This window comes from Pituophis catenifer, unplaced genomic scaffold, assembly GCF_029215685.1.
Source record: "Pituophis catenifer annectens isolate HBS135680 unplaced genomic scaffold, rPitCat1.0.hap2 SCAF_2, whole genome shotgun sequence".
Classification (NCBI taxonomy): Eukaryota; Metazoa; Chordata; class Lepidosauria; order Squamata; family Colubridae; genus Pituophis; species Pituophis catenifer.
Window position 1 is genome coordinate 15080112 of NW_027256882.1, and position 21069 is coordinate 15101180.

Below are 21069 nucleotides of genomic sequence, written 5' to 3' on the forward strand. Positions count from 1 at the left end.
TTGTTACAATGGTATATTATTTGTCAAACTTTGTGTTATCAAATATATGGTCCAATAACTGCAATAATCAATTAAAACTGCATCAACTATTTTAATGAAAAAAATTTCAAAAGGCACAGTTCCCTTAGCAATACTTTCATTGAAGATTAAACAGATAAAACTAACACAAGGAAAAAAAGAAAAAACCTCCACCTTTACCTATAATGAAAATTAACAATTTATAAATCTTTCTTTTTTTTTTTAATTGAAAAAGTTTTATTGATGAAAAAAAAACACAGTTTTCCCACAACCCTCCCACCCAACCCCCCCTCCCCCTCCCAGACTTCCCAGAGCAGAACACAAGGTATTTCAGTTAACTTTTAACAATAAACTAAATTGCTTAACTATCCATTAAACTAACACCCTCTAAAAAATAATTCTTAACCCCCCCCCCCATAGATAAAATCCTACTTCTTAGACATAATACTTCTAATATAACTCATATAGGGCTTATACAGTTAAAAAATCATTCATAAGCTATTTGATATTTTTTAGTCTGATACTTATTTTGAATATAATCAATCCATCTTCTCCAGTCCTGTATATATCTTTCTTGTGTATGATCCTTTAAATATGCTGAAATTTTAGCCAATTTTGAGCATACACTATGCATGCCGCTGTTAAGATATGAATAGTAAGATATTTGATCTCTTTAGTATATTGTGGTGTGGTCATTCCAAATAAGAAAAATTCCAGTTTCATTTCGACCTTCTGTTTCGTTATTTCTTCAATCATTATCTTGATTTCTTGCCAGGAATGTTGCGCCCTTCTACAAGACCACCAGAAATGATAATATGACCCCTTTTGTGACTTGCATTACCAGCACATTGGGGATGTATCTAATCTCCATCCACTCAGATTAATCAGCAAAAGCCCATTAAGGCTGTTATGCAACCTACCTATTAGAAACCATTACCTGTATCTACAAAACCCAATTTGAAATCTTTTGATTCCACAATTAGTAACACATATCATATTCTTTTCTCCCCTGCTTCTCAATCACAATAAAAAAAGGTTACTGATTCAATGATAAAAGCAATAAGTACCCAGTTTGTGGGGGCAATAAGCTGACTTTGTATAAATATACAAAAGTATGAAGGCTGTTGCTTAACGCATTGTAAGCCGCCCTGAGTCTCCGGAGAAGGGCAGCATATAAATCAAATTAAAAAATAATAATAATAAAAAAAAATAATGAAAGACCCAAAATCCATCCTGGTTCCAGCATGCAGAAGAAGGCTGATCCCTCTTCATTCCTCTTATCTTTATGCTGGGAGCGTCCACTGCAAAGAGGAAGGGAAAAAGTATCCAAGGGTTAGTTAGATCAAGACAGTCGGAGCCTGAGAGATGCCACAGGATCAGAGTTTGGGGGCAGGAAGACCCCTCCCCTGAGCCCTCTCCCCCAAATTCCTTACCTTCCAGTGTTTGAGATGAATAGGAAAGAGAAGAGGGATTTCCAAAGTAACTTCACCCTCACTTGTTCCTTGGACCCCAAAGCCCCCCCTCCCTCCTTCCCTCTCACCCCATATGCCCCCCCTCCAGTCCACTCACCTGCAAGGGGGCTGCTAAACGGTCTGGATGCTCCCTGGATTGGAGAAAAAGACACGGAATGCATCAATGTCTTGTCCTGTGAGGAGGACAAATCTCTCTCTTCACCATTAAACCTCTTCAGCTTCACAAACTTCTCACAAAGACATAAAGATTTTATTAATTTATTAATTAAGCTTCCATCCCAAATATCTCATTAAGGTGACTCTAGGCAGCTCACAGTAAAATTCAATAAAATGCCACGTAGAATATTTAAAACAATAAATAAAAACCAGATTCCCCCATCAGATCATGTTGCCATTGCTCCAACAAGAAGATCATGTCCACTGGATGACCGCTGTTTCGAGTCGGACCCAGGATGATCTGGGAGAGACCCACGGATGCCATGGAGGCCATGAACTCCTGGAGGCCAAACCCAGGGATGGCAGATTGAAGTCTCCCAGGACCATAATCCTGGGCACGTCCATGCCAACTCTGAGATGGCCCCCAGCAGCTCAGGAAGGGAGGTGGCCATGCAGCAGGGAGGCTGGTAAGGTAGCAACAAGCCCAACTGGTCGAGTGAGCCCAGCTTCAGAAACAGGGAGTCACAACCAGAATTGTGGGGTGGGAGCATCCTGAGTGCCAGAAGAGATTCTGAGATGACCTCTGTAAACCCACCAATCTTGCCTGGGATCTTGGTTGGGGTCAAACCCTAAACCAGGCTGGGCACATCTCTGAAAGAGGGAATCTCCCCCCGCCCTTTCCACAATCAGTCACGTCTCAGCTATGCCACCAGAAAAGTCTCTAACCACTGGGGATCATGGCATCGCTAGTGGTTTCCCTATTTCCCCTCAAAGAATTGAGGGCTCTTTCCTCCAATGGGGGCCAAGGCTCCACCATCCACACTCTGGGCTGCCTCCCCTGCCTGAATCCAACAGGGAGAGTTTCCCTTCTCCTCTGCAGGATGAACCAGTGCAAGGAAAGTGAATTTTGTGACAGCCGGCCGGCTTTCATGCCTAAGGCGGGACTAGAACTCACCGTCAACCCAGTTAGACTCACTTGGTGCCCTCAACACTAAACCAAACTGACTCTTTTAATTATTTCACTAGAACTGGACATAGAGGGAACCCAGGGAGGATGAATTGGGGGGGGGGGCTTTAAAAAGGGGGGCCTCTCCCTCTTTTCATCCCTTCATCCACCCAAAGTCTTGCAAAGGGAGAGAATGGCTCATGTAGGAGCAGTAGCAGCTCCCTCCGACTTACCCTGGCCTGAACTGTTGGATCCTTTGTCACTTGCTGGAAAAGAAAGAAAGAAAAGAGGGTGAGAAAGTTGCTCTCTTGGCTTATAGGTGGAGAAGCTCCCTCCCTCCCTTCCTCCCTCCCTCCGTCCCTTTCTTGCACACAATCAAAGACTCACAAACACATGGAGAGAGTTTGGATCAAATAGCTTTGGCTAAAAGGCATCGGAAAGAATTCTTAAAATGTATGTGTAGATCGCACAAAGCCAGAAGGCAGGGCTGACTTAAAAAGATGCAGATGGACCCAAAGTCTCTTTTTCTTACCAGTTCGTGCCTTGTGATGGGAGACCAAGAGGAGATCAGGCGGCATTCCCCCAAAGCTCCTTTTTCTCTCAAAATGCCCCCCTTTAACCCCTCATTTTATGGAGCTTCTGACTCTCCTTTGGCCAAGCCTTCCCTTGCTGCCTACTTGGGAAGCAGAGCATGTTCTCAGTCAGAGGGACCTTCCACCAGCTGGGTCTTCTCATCGTCTTGAAGGTTCCTTCTCCCAGATGTTTCTCCTGGAGGACTCCACTCCCACTAACACCCTAGCTCAGCGGTGGGTTCCTACCAGTTCGCTCCGGATCTTGCGAACTGGTAGTAGCGGCGCTGGGAGGCTCCGCCCACCCACCCAGACGTCATCACGGACACTCAGCACACATGCAGAACCGCTGCGGGCGTGCAGAACACTACATGTGCTTCCAATGCAAACCATTAGCAAAGGTAAGTGGAACCCACCCCTGGCCTAGCTGTAATGAAAAGGGGCCCCATCTTCCCCAGCCTGGATCTTCGAAGGAAGAGGAAGATAGCACACCCAAACATACATGCACACACCCCTCTCAATTAATGGTGCCTCTGGTCCCAGCTCTAAATCGGAGATTACATGTAAAGAGGACAAGTCACTCACTTGGCATTGCTTTGTAGCCATCCTGACGTCTCTCTGCAAAGATAAAAATCAGTGAAAGCTCAAAAGAAGCCACCAGAGATCATCCAAACTCCCCCTTCGTAGGAGGAAGAACCCCAGGAGATATTTCACAGTCACTTTGTCCCATGAACAAAGACAGAAAGACCTTCAAAATACAAATCTATCTCCTGATATGCCCCAAGAGAGACCTGCTGCCTCTGAGATGGATGGAGGGGAATTGGGGGAAGCAGCAGCAGCAGCAGCTGGGAGGGGAGGAAGGTTTCCATGGAAATCCTTCTCTGCTGCTCTTTGACCAAAGCCTTTGAGAGGGAGAGAACTGGGATGCCTCTTCCCAGCTCAGAAGAAGACAGGACTGCCTGAATCTCAGACTCAGCTGAATCGAGACTGGAGTCCCAACGTGAGGCTGAGATCTCAGATGCTCCCCAAGAGGGCTGGGAAAACAGGACTTCTGAAGCCAATAAGCTTCCCAAAGGGAGAGACTTAGGGGGGAGTCTTCCCATCTTCCTTCCATCACCCCCCCCCTAGAAAAGATACTTACTGAGGAATACCAGGAGGATCCCAGCAATCACACCCACCAGGACAAGAGCAGCCACAACGCAGCCGATGATGAGCCCCAGGTTGGATTTTGAATCGGTTGGTTCTGAATTGGGAGAAAGAGCAGATCATTGACAGAGAACCCCAAACAATCCTCCCAATCAGGGAAGAGACCTAAAGAAGTGAAAGCTGGAAATACCCCAAATTAAAAACTCCATGGGCTCATTTTTCTGTCCTTCTCAAGGTAACACAAAGGCGCCTTGCTAACCGTTGTTAGAGGATGTGACCTCATGACGCTGCCTCCTTCTCACCCCAGCCCAGCATGAAGGAAACTGAATTCATCTTTGGCTTTTCCACTCAAAAACAGCCGTTTGCCACCTTGTGACTCATAGCAGCTTACAAAACAAAAAATTCACGAACACAATAATATAAACAAAATTTGCTAAACAAAAACATTTTTGTTCTTTTTACAAGCTGTCCCAATAAGCCATGACCCTGAGTGGAATTGGGGAGATCTGTATGCTTTTTTCTTCAGTTTGAGTGTTTGCATTTTATTATTTAAGGTAAAATAGTTCATATCACTGATCATCTTTTTTTAAAGTACACACTTTCATTTCTTTGGCCAGTTCAAAAATAGCATTTTGAACTTTTGTGTATTTTGTGCTTCCAGAACTTCAGCATGGAATGCATGAAAAATGGAATATGGTGATATCCAACTTCTGGATGGTCCCACAAATGGCAGAAATAGAATAACGGAATAACAGAGTTGGAAGGGACCTTGGAGGTCTTCCAGTCCAACCCCCTGCTCATTCCAGAGGCCCTCTACCCTTCCAGACAAGTGGCTCTCCAGTCTCTTCTGAAATGCTTCCAGTGATGGAGCAGCCACAACTTCTGAAGGAAAGTCCTTCCAGTGATTAATTCTTCTCCCTGTCAGGAAATTTAGTTCTAGGTTGCTTCTCTCCTTGTTTAGTTTCCATCCATTGCTTCTTGTCCTGCCCTCAGGGGCTTTGGAGAATAGCTTGACTCCCTCTTCTTTGGGGCAGCCCCTGAGATATTGGAAGGTATCATGTCTCCCCTAGTCCTTCTTTTCATTAAACTAGAAATGCCCAATTCCTGCAACTGCTCTTCATATATTTTAGCCTCCAGGCTCCTAATCCTCTTTCTTGCTCTTCTCTGCACTCTTTCCAGAGTCTCCACATCTTTTCTATATCGTGGCAACCAAAACTGGATGAAGAATTCCAAGTATGGTCTTAGCAAAGCATCATAAATTGGTATTGCTTGGGGAGGGGGGAGAGGGGGACAGGTTTGAGGAGGGAACTTCAGATTTAAATTTCTCTTGCACAAAATTCAGGATTCCCATTGAATAGCAATCATGCCACTTGTGAATTGCTGTTTGCTATAAACAACCAGAAAAATAAAACAAATATTTTAGTTTTCCTGGGATATCAGCATAACAATTGCATTTGAATATTGTATCGTGCTGACAATCATCAATAAAAAATTAGAATTAGAAGTTTGCAACTTTGGAAGTCCAGTGTAAAAAACATTAGGGACATTTATGAGGATATGCAGAACTCTTTGAGAGAGGGATTTTTTCCTTGGGTTTTATGCTGAGCCTCAGGAATTCATGTATCATATCATAAAATAATGTGCAACTGCTTTCTTAGAGCAGCAACACAGAGTGACCTTTTGACCTTTAAAGCAGGAAATCCTGTTAGTCTCTAATAGGAAAAAACTCAGACTTGGTAGCTTCTTTTCTGACTCCTGAAGCATCAGTCCAGCCACTTTCCGCATTTCCTGAAGTCAGCTGCAGTTCATCATTTTTTATCTGAATTTGCCTTCAGAAAAGGGGCTACCAGACGCCTCCTGATGTTTGAACCTTAGGAATTTTAAACAAAAGGAAATCTCTTCCTGATGCTCAGAGGAACTGCTGCTTTTCTGCTGGGGGCAAGAAACAGGGAAGGCCTCAGAGAGGATCTAAGGGCATTTCATCAGGATCAGCCAACACTTGTGATGGGATTCTGTAGTTTCCATCACCTGAAGTCAGTTCTATGATTGGGTCTCTGTAGCTTCACCAACCTCAAACACTGGAAAAACCAATGGCTTAAAGCTCAGGTATGTTCACACCTGGACACAATTGGGGTCAGATTTCTCTCCCACAACCCTCCAGCCTGCCAAAGAGCCCAGCTTTCCCCTCCCTGCAGCCTCTCACCCTTCAGTTCCAAGTCCAGAGGCTCCTGCAGGCTGTCATGTTCCACGTGGCATCGATAGCGGTCTCTCTCTTTGGGATCAATCTTGACACTGATCCAGTAGTGGTAGGTCCCATCAGCATTGGGGGCCACAGACTCATGGAGGGTGTCCTCCTCCCAGACCTCCCCGTCCCTCGTCCAGGAGGCATCAATCTCCCTGGGGTAGAAGCCATGGACTCGGCAGACGTGTGTCTCCATCCCATCCTCCACCTCCATCCTGCTGCTCACCGTCACCTTTGGGGTCTCTGCAGAAACGACACCCCCAGAATTAACTCTGAGCGCCTCCACTGGAAGGGTGAATGAAAAAGTTGGAGAGGCAGGAAATCTCCCACCACTTAGTTTTAACCCAAATTCCACATTTGCAGCGTCTCCAAGAGTTTTGGGAAATGCTTCGAATCTGCAAAATGCTCAACCACAAGAACTCCTGATTGAGGGTCCAAGGAAATTCCTCTCTGACTGTTTTGAACTCTGACTGATCTTGAGCTACTCCCTTCAGGGGAGGGATAGTGGAGATGCTCTTTTAATTTCCCTTTCAAAACAACAACGTAGAAGATTCTCCCTACTTTTTGCATCCTCTTCTGCTCCCCTGAACCTGAGGCTCCTCCAGGCCTCTTTCCAAGGAATACAACCACAATTTTAAGAGGAAGAGAGATCAAAGGGAATCTCACACTGATCAATTTGGAAAAGAGATTTTGTCTCTGAAAAGGGGGCAGGCAGAGAGATATTGATGCCAATGGAAGAGAATGGGTCCTCCCCAGGCAGGGAGGGGCCGTTGGCAATCATCAGTGGGGGAGGGGGGAATTCCTTAATTGATCCTAATCTGACCCATCTGATCCTGGAGGGATCAAGGACTCCAAGGGGGAAGGGGTAGACCTAGGGGAGAAGGGTGGTCTACATGGTAAATTAATAAAAAATTCTAGGAAAAGATTATAATGTGAGCCCCTCTGGGGCATGAGGGGGTGTACTTGAGGGTGGGGAGGGGGGTTGTTCTGAGAAAGGCTCACTGAGAATTGTGGGAACCTGTTTGAGGTTTAAGAAAGATTCACATAAACTTTGCTCCCCCCCCCCATCCTGGAAAGAAAAGAACCCCTCATCCACAGCCCTCCTTGCCCAAGTGGGGGCACTGATGTCTTACTAATGGTAGAAGTGGAGCCCTCTAGTGGTGGGGGTGGGAGGTGCACCATCAGGTGCAAGGCAGGGAAGGAGCCCCTATGGGATGTGGGCAGTGGTGGGATTCAAGTAATTTAACAACCGGTTCTCTGCCCTAATGATTTCTTTCAACAACCAGTTTGCCAAACTGCTCAGAAAGTTAACAACCGGTTCTCCCGAAGTGGTGCAAACTGGCTGAATCCCACCACTGGATGTGGGGAGAAGCAGAGTTAATGGGGGAAATTAAGGGTGCCCACCACTCTCGACTAGTGGTGAAGGTTTTGGCTAGTGGAGGTTTCACTGAATAGCCCCAAATGGTTGCCTCATTGTGGGCAGTGAACAGGACACCACTAAGATTGTCCCGTCTGACCCATCCAGACACCAGGCAGAGGCTGCATTTCCTGGTCCAATGAATGACTGCCTGGCAATGGGAACCAAACAGGGCTTCCCATGTCTTGGAGAGGGGCTGAAAGTTGGGTGGGGGGAGGATTTCCACTAGAGCAAACAGGCTCCAGACCAGGGACCCAAAGGGGCTGAATGTGTACAAGAGATCCAGCCTAAAGGAGGAAAGTCCAGTCTGCATTCAGATGCTCACCTCTCCTCAGTAGCGTCTCCTTCCCATAGGACAAGTACTTCTTCAGGCATTCTATGCAGATTTCCTCCAGGTAGTCCTTGTTTCTCTGATTCCATCCTGGAATAGCATCCCATTTTCTCTGGGTGATCTGGGCCTGGGGGACAGGAGCCACCCAGGTGAGGGTCTCCTTGTCAAAGGTGATGAAGGTCCTCCCTTCGTAGCCATATTGTTCAAACCCTCCTTTGCTCCCGTCTCTCCGGAGCTCACAGCCATACGTGTTCTGCCATGTGTGCAGGCCTAAAAGTCAGACAGGAGGATGGTTTCAGGAGTCCTAAAGATAGATGGAACTGCCTCCCTCCCTGCAGGGACTTTGACAGAGGCACTGAAACCCCCATTCCCTCCCTAGCATTCAAGGAAAAGAAACCCCCATCACTAACTGCCCTTCTCCCCTCTCTCCACCTGCCTCTCTGCATTCCACCCCCCTCCCCCCAGGACAGAGTCCCTGAAGCTCCCCAGGAAATGGGAATCTGGAAAAGCCAGCAGAGGATCCCAAGAGAGATTGAGAAAAGAAGGAGTCGTAAAAGAAACGGAGGGACAGAGATCCTTCCATCTTTCTTTCTGCTGTTCCTCTGGGGGGGGGGGGAGGAAGGGATCCCAGAGAGAGAATAGTTGCCTGAATCTGCTGCTGCAAAAAGGGACTAAGAATCTCGTGGTCTCAAAGAGAATCTGGTTGATCTACATAAAAGCTTGCAGGGATCCCTGTGACCATAAATCTTGGTCTACGTTCACAAATAGCACCAAGTCAGGGGCTAAGCAGAAACAAACCATGGTTTAGTGCAATGTGGGAATGAAGCCTCGAAGCGCCGCAAAGGAATATTTTCCTTAGCGACAGCAGCAAATGGCCCAATCTGATCTGGAGACCCAAAGGGTTATTGACCTTTGAAATGAGCTTGAAGTTCACAGTCTCTGCAAGGCCCTGGAGAAGATATTTCAACTTTGAGTGAACAGATTCTTGGATTTAAACGAAAACGGAATATTTGAAAAAACCAAAAGGAAATTTCTGTTTGGGCTGGAGAGGGAGGAAGAACACCAGGAACTCTCATATCTAAGGGAAAACCTCCTGGAAGTACAGTTGAACGAAACTGACCAGTCCTTTCCCGCCCTTTCCACACCCAGGAATGACGGGTGAAGGATCCTTTCTCTGCATCTTCTGCTCAGCCAGAGAACTTCCCTTTCGAGTAAGAGGAAGATCCTACTGATCTGAAGTCTGATCCTGCCCTCGAGAGGCGGTTCCGTGATCTCCCCATGGGAAAAATAGTTGTGGATTTCTGCCCAAGAAGAATCTCCTGCCATTCACAGGAAGACACTAAATATTTGGGTGCAGTTTTTCAGCTTCTCATACAAGTCTTATTTCAGAAGCATCAAAAGCTAAGACAGAAATTGTCTTATTTCAGTTGAAGATGAAATCTGTGTATGCTCATCTCAAGTTTGGCACAGAATTGAATATTTTTGCAGCAAAAAGAACCAGGGATCACATTGAAAAGGCAAGTTTCATTTTTTATTATTAGTGTAAGAACATTATTAATGCATCTCTACAGGTCTATCCATGAAACAATTCCGGCCTATCTCTGAGGCTGGATGTTCAGGGGTTTCCTGAGGCCTGAAAAATAGTTCAAGGGTTCCTCCAGGGTCAAAAGGTTAAGAAAAGCTGCTTTAGAGAGGCTAAAATATATTTACAATTAGAACTGCTGTGAGGAATATCAGAAGTACTTCTTTGTATTTTCTCTTTATTTTCTTCAATTGTTTTATTTTCTTGTACTTTTTTATTTTTCTTTGATTTCTTTCTTTTACCTCCTTTACTTCATGTTACCTTCTATTAGTTTGTTTAAAAGGTTTAATACAAATTATATTAAAAAATTAAAAAGATCAACAGGATGTCAGGGATCATTAAAATGGTATTGAAAACGCAGAGAGGCTAATGTCGCAAAGCCTTTATATAAATCAAGGTAGAGCAACCACATCTGGAATATTGTGTGCAGTTTCTGGTCACCAGATCTCCAAAAGGCCAGGAGGGAGCCGGAGAAGGTCCAGAGAAGGCGACTCAGGCGATGGGAGGGTGGAAGCAGCTTCCCTTTGAGGAAAGGTTGGGACATTTGGGGCTGTTGAGCCTGGAAAGGAGGCTCCCCTCCACTCTGGCCGGTCTCCTTCCTCCTTCCTCCACCAGGGGGAGCCCTCTGGGTCCAGCTCTGCTCCCCTGAGAGGCCAGCAGGGGGCCTGGAGGGATCATCTGGGGAGACCCTGGGGGATCAGGGGCAGAACTGGCAGAGCTCTGGGATCTACCTGGGAAGGGATGCGGGGAAGGGAAGGGGGGAAGAATTGGGGGGGGGCTGCATTTTCTTGTGATGAAAGGAGGGAAAATGGCTGATGTTTGTGGTGAAGGTTTATTTCAGCCAAAAGCAGCCAATCGTTTCACACACATTTTCTTGCAGACCCTCCCCAAATAAGGTTCCTTAAAGGTGAATCTTGTCCCCCTCCAAGATTGGGGGTGGGGGCTGCAGAAGAAAGAGTCTCCCCCCTCCAGGGCAGCCCCACCAAGAGGGCCGTGCAGGAGTTCAGCCTGAGGGACCAAGGATGGGAAGCCATGAAGGCTCTGAGAGACTCTGGAAGGGCCCCAAATGGAGGTTTCTTTCTTTTCCGTCTCTTCCCCATGAAGATTGGGAGGATCCTGGCCCTGAGATCCCCCCCCCACAAAAGCCCCCAGCCCCCCATTTGGTCCTCCCGGCCTCTCCTTCCAACTGGAGGGTGAGAAGAAGCTCCTGGCATTTGGGCCCCACTCGCCCCTCCAAAAAGGGGGAGAAGGAAAGGGATCTAGTCTCCCCAGGTGGATCTGCACTCGATCTCTCATTTCTCTGAGGTAGAAACAGACAGAAGGACGAGGACTTGCTTCCCCCAGGATCTCTTTAGGATCCACCTGCCTGTTTTTGGGGGGGGAGGGGATCTGTGATTCCCTTCCTCCCCCACAGCAGGAGATCCACCAAGACCAGAACCTCCGTCTTTCATGGGGGGAGGGGAGATTTTGGTCTCTTTTTACCTCAGTTTATATCCATATCCATATCAACATTCAGAAAGACAGAAGGATAACTCTAAACATCTATTTATTTATTTGTTGGTTTGTTGGTTTGTTTATATTTATATACCGCCCTTCTCCCTAGGGACTCAGGGCAGTGAACAGCCACAATAAAACAATAAACAAAATAGAAATTTAAAAAACATATTAAAATAATTAGATCACGGGCCAAATTTAAAACTTTCTGCAATTGGCAGAAAATGTCAGTTATGGAGGTAAGGACAATCTTATATTATTAAAAAAAAAAGAATAAACGTATAAAAAAGACTTTTTAAAAGATGTGGAGGCCGCCTTTCGCTTTGAACTTTCGCTTTCTCCCCGCTCTGGTTCCTGGGGAGGGGATTATGGGGCCGGAGGAGCCACCCGACCCATCACTCACCTTCGCTCTGATTGTAGCGAATCCTCACAGTCTCTATGCTTATTATGAACTGCTTCTCCTGGCTACGAAATATCCCGGTGTAGCTGTCCCAGTACTCGGGAGCCTCCTTCCTTACCTTCTCCATCCAGGAGACTCGAGGCTTCATCCTCTGGCTGTGGCTGTCATAGGAACCAAAGAGTTGATCGTCCACATACCCCACAATGACAAAGTGGTGCAGCCCCTGACTGGGCTCCGAGATGCCAGTGGAGAAAAACTTCAGGGAGTGGGAGGAGGCGCCTGGAAGGGAGCCAGAGGGGAAGAGTTAGGGGGCTTCAGCCAAGGACCCTGATCCCATGGAGGCTCCCATCTGAGGCTCTGGGGAGGAAGAAGGAAGAGGAGAGTTGGGGGGCAGAGGAGGGAAGGGGGGAAGGAAGGAAGGGGGAGATGGTGGAAGAAGAGGCAGGAGATGGAAATGAGGGAGCGACTGAGAGGGAAAAAAAGGAGCTTCTGGAGGGACTGAAGGGTTGGAGGGAAGGGAAGGACGGGGGTGAGAGAGGAGGGGAGGGGAGGGTCCCCCAAACTTTACCTGCCCCAATTGTGCCCTCCCCCCTTCCAGCAAGGCCTCCTTCAAACCCCCTTCTGGGTTGCTCAGCCTCTGCCCCAAGGAAGCTGCAATTGCCCCACAGGTAAAAGGGGGGATTCCACCCTCCCAGAAGCTCAAAAGCAGCAGGAAACCCCCCCTGGTCCCCCCTCCTTTCCATTCACAGAACAAAAAAAACACCATTTCTGACTTCACTGAAGGCCAACCTGGACTGTTAATAGGTGCAGATTTGCGGAGGGATTTTATAAAATGGGGGAGGGGGAATCCGGGTGAGAGCAGAGGCCATGGGATCCTTTGGGGGAAACCCAAATGGGGAAGGGCAAAGGGGGGAGGGAAAGGAGCAGCAATGAAGTGACTTAGCCCCCCAGATCTTCCCCCTGTCCCCCCCTCCCCTTTGCTGGAAAATCCCCCCTCCTCTCCCAGAGTTCAGCCATCTGAGCAAGAATCGGCTTTTGAACCCAGGACTCAGAGGGGCTCCTCCTCCTTCCACAGAAAATCTCAGTCTGATTAAACCAAGATTTCTTCCTTTCAGCAACCCAATTAGGGCACCCAAACTCTCCTTCAAAGCCCTTTGCAATGCACCAGGTTTCCTCTGAATCTCCCCCTTCACTTTCCCCAGAAGCTGCTCTGACCCTTCTCCTCCTCTGGGGCTGATCCTGCACTTGGTCAGCACAAAGAAAGGCAGAAATGCCCCTCAGCCACCTTGGAGGGGATTGAGATCCTGGCTACCCAACTCTTCACATGATCAGTGACTCTCAACGTAAAGGCCTAAATTAAGAGTTTCTCAGACTCCGACACTTGGACTTCAACTCCCAGAATTCTCTTCACCCCCAGAAAACCATTGGCCCCTCCACCCTGGCCCCACCCCCTGCCCTCAAGGAGGATGTTGGGAGTTTCTGCTGCCATCGCCCATATTTTGGGTGGGGGGCTCAGCTGGGGTCCTCTCCCTAAATTCAGTCTCTGTCTGGAGGCTCCTGTCATCTTTAAAGCCCCTCTGGGGAATCCAACATAAACATACAAAATTATGTCAGTTTCTATCATGCAAACTCTTGAATGAGGAGCATCAAAGTTTTTTCAGCCCTTCTTTGGAGGACAGGCTCAATTCACGAGACAGAAAACTATGCTAAACTTTATTAAGAATGACAAAAAAAAATCACATTAAGTCACTGTTTAGTTTTTATCGTCAAAATACAAACACAGAAGAGACTCTAAGGCTGCCCAATGAACAGAAAAACAACAGCTTGTAAGTGGATTAGAAGAATTAAAAGAAAATAAGATTAAACTGGAAAATCTCCAAGGCCCCTTTTTGGTGTCCATTCTGAAAGCTCTTCAGATCAGAAATTATTTCAGGGCACCAAAGATTTTGAAGATCATTTTCAGGATCGTTCATGGGACGTATTTGGGCAGAACCTGGGTCTGCATACAAAAGGGCAGAACCTCCAAAGCCCAGAGAAATAAATACAGGTAGTCCTCGACTTATGACCATAATTGAGCCCACATTTTTTGTTGCTAAGTGAGACATTCGTGAAGTGAGTTTTGTTCCATTTTACAACTTTTCTTGTCACAGTTGTTAAATGAATTGTTGCAGTTGTTAAATTAATAACTGGGTTGTTAAGTGAACCTGGCTTCTCCATTGACTTTGCTTGTCAGAAAGTTGCAAAAGGGGATCAGGTGATAAGGGGACACTGCAACCGTTATAAATAGGAATCAGCTGAGAATCCAGAAGCGGCGCAGTGTGACTGGCTAGGAATATGCAGGGCTCCGACGAGCCTGTTAAAAACCAGCTAGACGAACTGACACCGGGGGGTCTTCGGACCGAAACTGTCCTGTAGGACAGTGAAGAAGGAGAGGCAGCTCGGTGTCTAAAGAGGGACAGGCAAGTCCCTTGGATAGCTCGAGAAACTCTCCGAGTCGGTGAGGGGAGGCGGTGATCAGGGCGAATCGCCATGAAGCTGGAGCCTCTGGAGCAAGCGATGTGCAGGAAGGAAGATTTGGACAGAGTGTTGGTGTTGGGTGAGTGATTGGCCAACCCATAGACAATAAAAAGAAAATTATAAATATTTTAAACTATTAAACTTACCCCGGCAGGCAGAAAAGGAAAAAGACAGAAAGACAAAAAGAAATGAAAATATATTCAGAACTGTAAAATTTAATAGATGAGTTTAATGTCAGAAAAAAAGATAAAACAGTGATATTAATTAAGTGATTTTAAAATAAGGGGAATATAGAGCGGTATGAAATAAAGGGAATGGGACTTATACTCTATATTTTAAGTTTTAAATATGCTCTACTGAAAACTGGAGAAACTGTAATAAATATCATATGCTTAATAATATTGGAGGTCTATAGAAAGATAGATTTTAATAATATGAATAAACTTGCTGGGGGAAATGTAATAATTGGAATGTTTCAAACTATATATCCGAAACAATCAAAAAGAGAAAAGAAGGCAAATTAAGAATATTTTAAGAACTAATTGGATTGGGTAAAATGAGAAATTATTAAGATGCGCTTTATAAATATATATTTGAATAAGTGGAAATATATTGTTAAGATAGGAAGATTGAATGTAAAATTGAATGAAATTGAAATTATAAAAATGATTTAAATGTTATACTTGCAAGAAGTAAAGCAGAAAAAATACATTGGTAAAAGTAAAAAAGATAAAGGATTAGAAGATTGAGTAAAGATGTGAAAGAAAAAAAGGAATAAGATGAAATATACTGTTAATAATTAAAAGGACAAGGGATCGGGGCTGCCTGGACTCCACGGTGGAAAATATTAAATTGAAAATGAATACAGCAATAGAGAGAGATGAAGGAGGGGAAGAGAGTTGGAAGGGAGGAGGAAGGAGAGAGGGGGATGGAAGAGTAGGGATGAAGGAAGGGAAGGGAAATTAGAGTAGGAGAAAAGGTAAGACGTGGGAAGAGAGAAGGCGAAGGGAAGGGGAAGTAGAGAAGAGAAGGAGGTGGGGAAAGAAAGTAGGAAGAGATAGGGAAGAGGGAGAGGGTAGGTTTGAGGAGAAAGATTGCTGTGCAATAAAAAAGATGAAGTGGAAGAAAGGCAACTCCGACAAACAAATATAAATATATGAAGATAAAGAATGAACTGTTTAAGAATAAAAGAGAATAAATATGAATAAATAGTAAAGTTAGAATCTAGGGACAAATGAAGATGGTGTTTATGTACGCAAATATAGAAATATTGAGATATGTTTAAAAAAAAAGAAAAGGGGGAAAAACAATTTTGGCAAAAATTGTAATTGAGTAAAATGTATTTGAATTTGATTAATTGTATAAGATAAGAAACCGTCAACACTCTGTTCAAAAAAAAAATTGGGGTGAATGTGGGTGAGGAGAAAAAACCAATATAACTTGTTTAAAAAATAATAAATAAATATGAATCAGTTGCCAAAAGCATCCAAATCTCGGTCACGTAACCATGAGGACGGTAAAATGGTCATAAGTGTGAAAAATGGTCATGCTGTCACTTTTTTCAATGACATTGAAACTTTGAATGGTCACTAAATAAACTGTTGTAAGTTGAGGACTACCTGTGGTCCTACTGCCCATTCCCTCCAGTATGGTCTCCCAGGCCTTCCCAGTCCAAGGCAAAGGCCTGGGCCTCCTTCTTCCTGCTCCTCCCCACAATCCCAGGGGCTTCTCAGAGTTTTTGGGGAGAGGGAGCCTCAGACCCCATTCTAACTCTGGGGAGATTTCAGATTCCAAAGGGATCAAAGCTTTTCTCCACCAGAAGGAGGGGGGGATCAGACTCTCCATGATCCAGAACCCGCTTCTTTCCCTGGTGGGGCTGAGGAGAAATGTGTGAATCTAAGGCAGGTGGGACATCCTCACAGTCATGAATCCTCCTCAAGTCTGGACTGTCTGTGTCCAAGCAAGCCGTTCATTTCATGGTCAGCATCCAGAGTTGCTTCTCTTCTTCTGCCTCCAACCCAGCCTATTTAATGGTTAAGATCCTGACAGTTTTTCTTTCTGCCTTTGGAAAAGCTGCTTCAGTGATAGTTTCTCTCAGCAATCAGCTAGAAACTTCCGAAGGCCCCTTCCGGACTACTAAGAGTCTGGTGGTGCAGTGGACTAAGTGCTGTTCAAGTAGCACTTAGCTGCCAGCTGCCTGCAATTACTGTGAGTTCAAATCTCACCAGGCTCAAGGTTGACTCAGCCTTCCATCGTTCCGAGGTAGGTAAAATGAGGACGCGGATTGTGGGGGCAATAAGCTGACTTTGTATAAAAAGAACACCGCTTGGGGAGGGGGGGGCGAAAGCCCTACTAAGCAGGTATATACAAAAGTATGAAGGCTATTGCTTAATGCATTGTAAGCCGCCCTGAGTCTTCGGAGAAGGGTGGCATATATAAATCGAACCAATGAATGAATGAATGAATGAATGAATGAATGAATAAATAAATAAATAAATAAATAAATAAGGAATCGTAACATCATAATATTACATTTGAAATATTTTTAATTCTGCAAATTTTCCCACTTTGGTGGCTTCTGGAAAGGAAGAAGGAACACCTGAGGAGGCAAATCCCTGCCTGTCCCAGAAAAGAAAATTTTGGGGGTCTTGGGGTTTAGGATGCGGTGGGAGGGGGAGGTTCCAGGAGAATAGTGTTCGCCCAGCAGTGGAAAGAAAAAGAGATACCAGCTGGTGCCCAAATTATAAACAAAGTATTAGAGTGTGCTGAGACGGATAGAATGACGTATATGTTGAAAGAAAAAGAGGATTCTGAATTTTTTCAAAGCTGGGACTGTTGGTATCGGTGGTTGAATCAAAGAATTGAGACGAAGTGAAGGTCTATGTTAATATGAGGAGAGATATACTTATTTAGATTGAAAGATAATTGTATGAAAATCACATTTGGGGATTGCTTAGCTTATTCTGTGTTGTGGGCATAATTATTTACCAATGAAGGCAGGAATAGGACCTGCTGGGATAGACGTGTTTGTATTTCTGTTTAGTGTTATGAATGGGGGAGGGAGGGAGGGGAATGTATGGTTTTTGTTTTTATGTATAAATAACGTCTTTGTCTTGTGTCGATTTTAATCTGAAAAAATTAATAAAATTTATTAAAGAAAGAAAGAAAGAAAGAAAGAAAGAAAGAAAGAAAGAAAGAAAGAAAGAAAGAAAGAAAGAGGATGAATCTTGAGGAAGGTTATTGAAGGAGCCTTTCTCTCTCCAGACTCTCATCCTGCTGCATTCACACGGCAGCCTTATCCCGGTCGCTCCTTTGCACCAGTCTCCGCCTCTGCCAATGCAGGGAACCGAGAATCAAGCGGGTCCTCCCAGCACCAGAAGCCACAAAGAGCCACAGATCACCGCCAAAGGCAGGAAAGAGGATCCAGGCGGAGGGAGTTGGGCGGAGGCAGCCAGGAAGTTTGTGAACTGACCTGATCACGTGCAAACGCCGCTTTCCAACAATCTTCATTTTGGAAGGGAGGGAAAGAATTGAGCTTCGGGGCGCCCAGGTAGACTTGAGTGACATCTGGAGGGTCCACCCTTGTCCTGTTCCCAAAGGGGCTCACCTGGAGGGGGGCAACGTCGGAGCCTAATCCCAGAGGATTCTCCTTTTGGGAATAAACTTTTGGGAGGGGAGGAGAGAGAGAGATTCCCTGGCAGATAAAAAGGGAGAAACCCCCCAAGGCCCCCAAAGGGACTCACCGAAGCAGCTCTCTCGTAGGGCGACCGCCACCAACACCAGGAGCAGGAAGGGCGCAGAGCGCAGAGCCATCCTGGCCGCGATCCTCAACCTGCGCTCCGCTCTCCTGAAGTCTCAAGCAAACCGAGAGGGGCTCCGGGTGGTCAACAGAGCAACAATCCAGAGCCCGCTGGCGATTGGGCGAACTCAACCAGTAGAAAAAAAATAACCCCATGTTTGTCATTGTTGCTAGGCAGAGGTCCAGGCGCAACCGGCGAGAGAGGCGTGGAGAAGAAAAGGAAAGTTCCATCAGGAAATCCCCTTCCAGGGATTCTGCCTCTTGGGGGAGGGGCGGAACTGTGGGGCTGGGAAAAGTGGGAGGTGTTTCTGGGCCTGGGGGGAGGGGCGCAGGCGAGGGGGAGGGGAGACCCCGCACAGCCCCTCCCAGCCGGGGATCAGGGGGAGCTGCCAAAAAAGCCAAGGCCGTCTTGGGCTGCATCAACAGAGGGAGAAGATCAAGATCAGGAGAAGCGATAATGTCGGTTTATATTGCACAAGTGAAGCCACCCTTGGAATGCTGGGTACAACTCTGGGGACCACGATACAAAACAGACGCTGAGACCCTAGAAAGTGTGCAGAGAAGAGCAACAAAAGATCATAAAGGATCCTGAGGCCAAATCTTATATGGGGAAGAGACTGAGGGAGGGAGGGAGGGATCTCTAGCCTCTGGCAGAGAAGAATCGGGGGGGGGGGACCCATGATAACTGCCTTCCAGTACTTAGGGGGGGCTGCCACAAAGAAGAGGGGATCGGCTTCTTCCCCAAAGCTGCAGAGGGCAGGAGAAAAGAAAAACGGGTGGAAGCTTCTTAAAGAGAGATGCAACCTAGAAGTAAGGAGAACGTTTCTAAAACCTTTGAATTGATATGCTCAAATAGGGATTGAATTCTCACCAAATGCTTTAAAGCAGCCGTCTCCAACCTTCTGCCTTCCCTGGGCAGCACTGAGTGAAAAGGAATTGCTTTGGGCTGCATATAAATTAGATAATATAATCCGTAAACCCTTCTATTATTTTTTTACATAGTTTATTATAACATTAAAAGTTTAGTGGAGCTACATTATCAGCTGCCCAAGGCTGAATGTGACTCTTGTGTTGCAGGTGGAAACTCTCCACTTTTTAGGCTGTCAAAGATGGGAGCTCTTGAGGGCATCTGGGGAGCCCAAAAGGAATTGGGGTGAAAGACCCCCCCCTTTTCACTCCTCTCCCAGAAAGCATCCACTATACAGGAAGTCCTCGACTTACAACAGTTCATTTATTGATCTTTCAAAGTTACGGTACTGGAAAAGGGAGATACGACCATTGTTCACACTTATGACCGTTTCAGCATCTGCATGGCTCATGTGATTTACATTCGGACGCTTGGCAACTGCCTCATACTTACAACAGTTGCAAAGTCCCAGGGTCATGTGGTCCCCTTTTGACAAACAAAGTCAATGGGGAAGCCAGACTCGATAACTGTGTTATTAACCTAACAACTATGGGAAAAATGGTCGTAAAATGGGGTAAAACTCAATAAATTTTAGGGTCAATTGTGGTCGTAAGTTGAAGACTTTCTGTAATATGGGGGACATCTTTCCCATCCATCAGGGGTCTCCCCACTCTTGGGCTACTGCATCATATTGGGCAGCTGAGGAGTCCAGAGAGGATCTCCCAGAAGCAGGAGAAGCTGCCCTTCTGCCAGGGAATCAGGACGGCTCTGGCTGGGCATTGAACTCCTGTCTCCCGAAGGGCCACTGGGTGAGGCTCAGAGACCAGCCACTTGGCCAACAGCCTGAGGCAAGAGAAACATCTGGACACAGGAGCAAAATGGCTGCCTCCTCCCCAAGGAGCCCCCCAGTTTTTGCCTTGGTTCCTCCCCTTCCTGCCACTCAAAGGGAACTCAGGGTCTCTGAACAGCCAGGAGGGGAAAATCCTTGTTATTCCCAACTTCCAATAATAGGAAGCAACTCAGGTAAGAAGAAGGCAAAACCATTTATTTTCAGCAAACTATTTTCGTATTCTTATGGTATGTGTGCAACAGTTAGGGGGAAAGGAGCCTGGCCAAACTGTGGATCTCCTGTTCCACTTTTCTTAGAATTGACCATTTTATTGTATTTTATGTAAAAGTTTAAAATCCAAAAGAATTGAACAGAGACAGAACAAAACTAAACAAAAACATGGAAAAAAATTAATGAAAAAACAAGAAAAGACATATTAGGCCCTCCCCAGTTGAACGCTGAGAAATCTATTTCCCCTTTGCAAAAGAGGTCCAAAATTTATAATCTTGTAGTTCTATTTGCAGCCTAACAGACCTGTCGTAGATCCTGTACTTTGGAGAGCATTCTTTTTTCGGTTATCTCCAAAATAATTTATCGCCTTTCGAAGACATGAAAAATACTTTTTGTTTTCTACTCAAAGTCAAGAGAAGCAGATAAGCAACAGCTTCCACAGGGGGAAAGGATTTTTTCCGCTAGTGTTAAAAAAGGGGAAATTTTTCCATAAAAATTAAGAGTTAAATATCAAGACTCTAATAAAAAGAAGGTAAAAAGCTAGAAAGAGCAAGATTTATAGTATAATCCTGTGTACATATAAACATAAAATCCATTGCAACTTTCTTACAATTAAAAAAATAATAATTTAAATTTAATGGTAAACAATGAAAGAGGAGGGAAAAAAAGTTGTAAAAGTCCAGGTTATAAAATAGGTCAGAAGTGAACTAGACATAAATCAAGAGATTGTAAAGCTTCAGGAGTGCAATTAAAACCCAGGTGTGCTTAAGAAAGCTGAGCAGCTGAAGGGAAAGGATGGCAAGAGATCCAGTCCCCTATCTTCTCTGTCTGTGCATGATTGTCCGAAGGTCATCTTGGGTTGTTCCTAGTCTCCCCTTTAAAAAACAGGGAGCAAAGCCGCCAAATAACCAACTTTGTGGCAAAATCAGCTGTTCATTGGCAGCAGAAAAAAATTATGTCCATTTAGCACGGCATGATGGGAGAAGGTTCCTATTACATTTTTCTAAACTGTA

General features: G+C 45.5%; 1 protein-coding gene across 2 annotated transcripts in view; it reads right to left on the bottom strand.

The window, feature by feature from the left end:
* Positions 1-451: 451 nt before the first annotated feature.
* The window catches only part of LOC139311800 (major histocompatibility complex class I-related gene protein-like), a 34181-nt gene continuing 13563 nt past the window's right edge, over positions 452-21069 (bottom strand). The window contains exons 1-9 of one of the 2 annotated variants that reach the window (XM_070936317.1): positions 18034-18171; positions 11777-12052; positions 8292-8567; positions 6511-6792; positions 4303-4404; positions 3747-3779; positions 2826-2858; positions 1588-1621; positions 452-1319 (exon numbers count right to left, since the gene is read on the bottom strand). In XM_070936317.1, coding sequence (XP_070792418.1) covers positions 1602-1621; positions 2826-2858; positions 3747-3779; positions 4303-4404; positions 6511-6792; positions 8292-8567; positions 11777-12052; positions 18034-18103 — 1092 coding nt within the window. In that variant the 5' untranslated portion in view covers positions 18104-18171 and the 3' untranslated portion in view covers positions 452-1319; positions 1588-1601. Of the gene's footprint in view, positions 1320-1587; positions 1622-2825; positions 2859-3746; positions 3780-4302; positions 4405-6510; positions 6793-8291; positions 8568-11776; positions 12053-18033; positions 18172-21069 lie in introns of those variants that run through there. The other variant, XM_070936318.1, reaches the window with a different exon arrangement.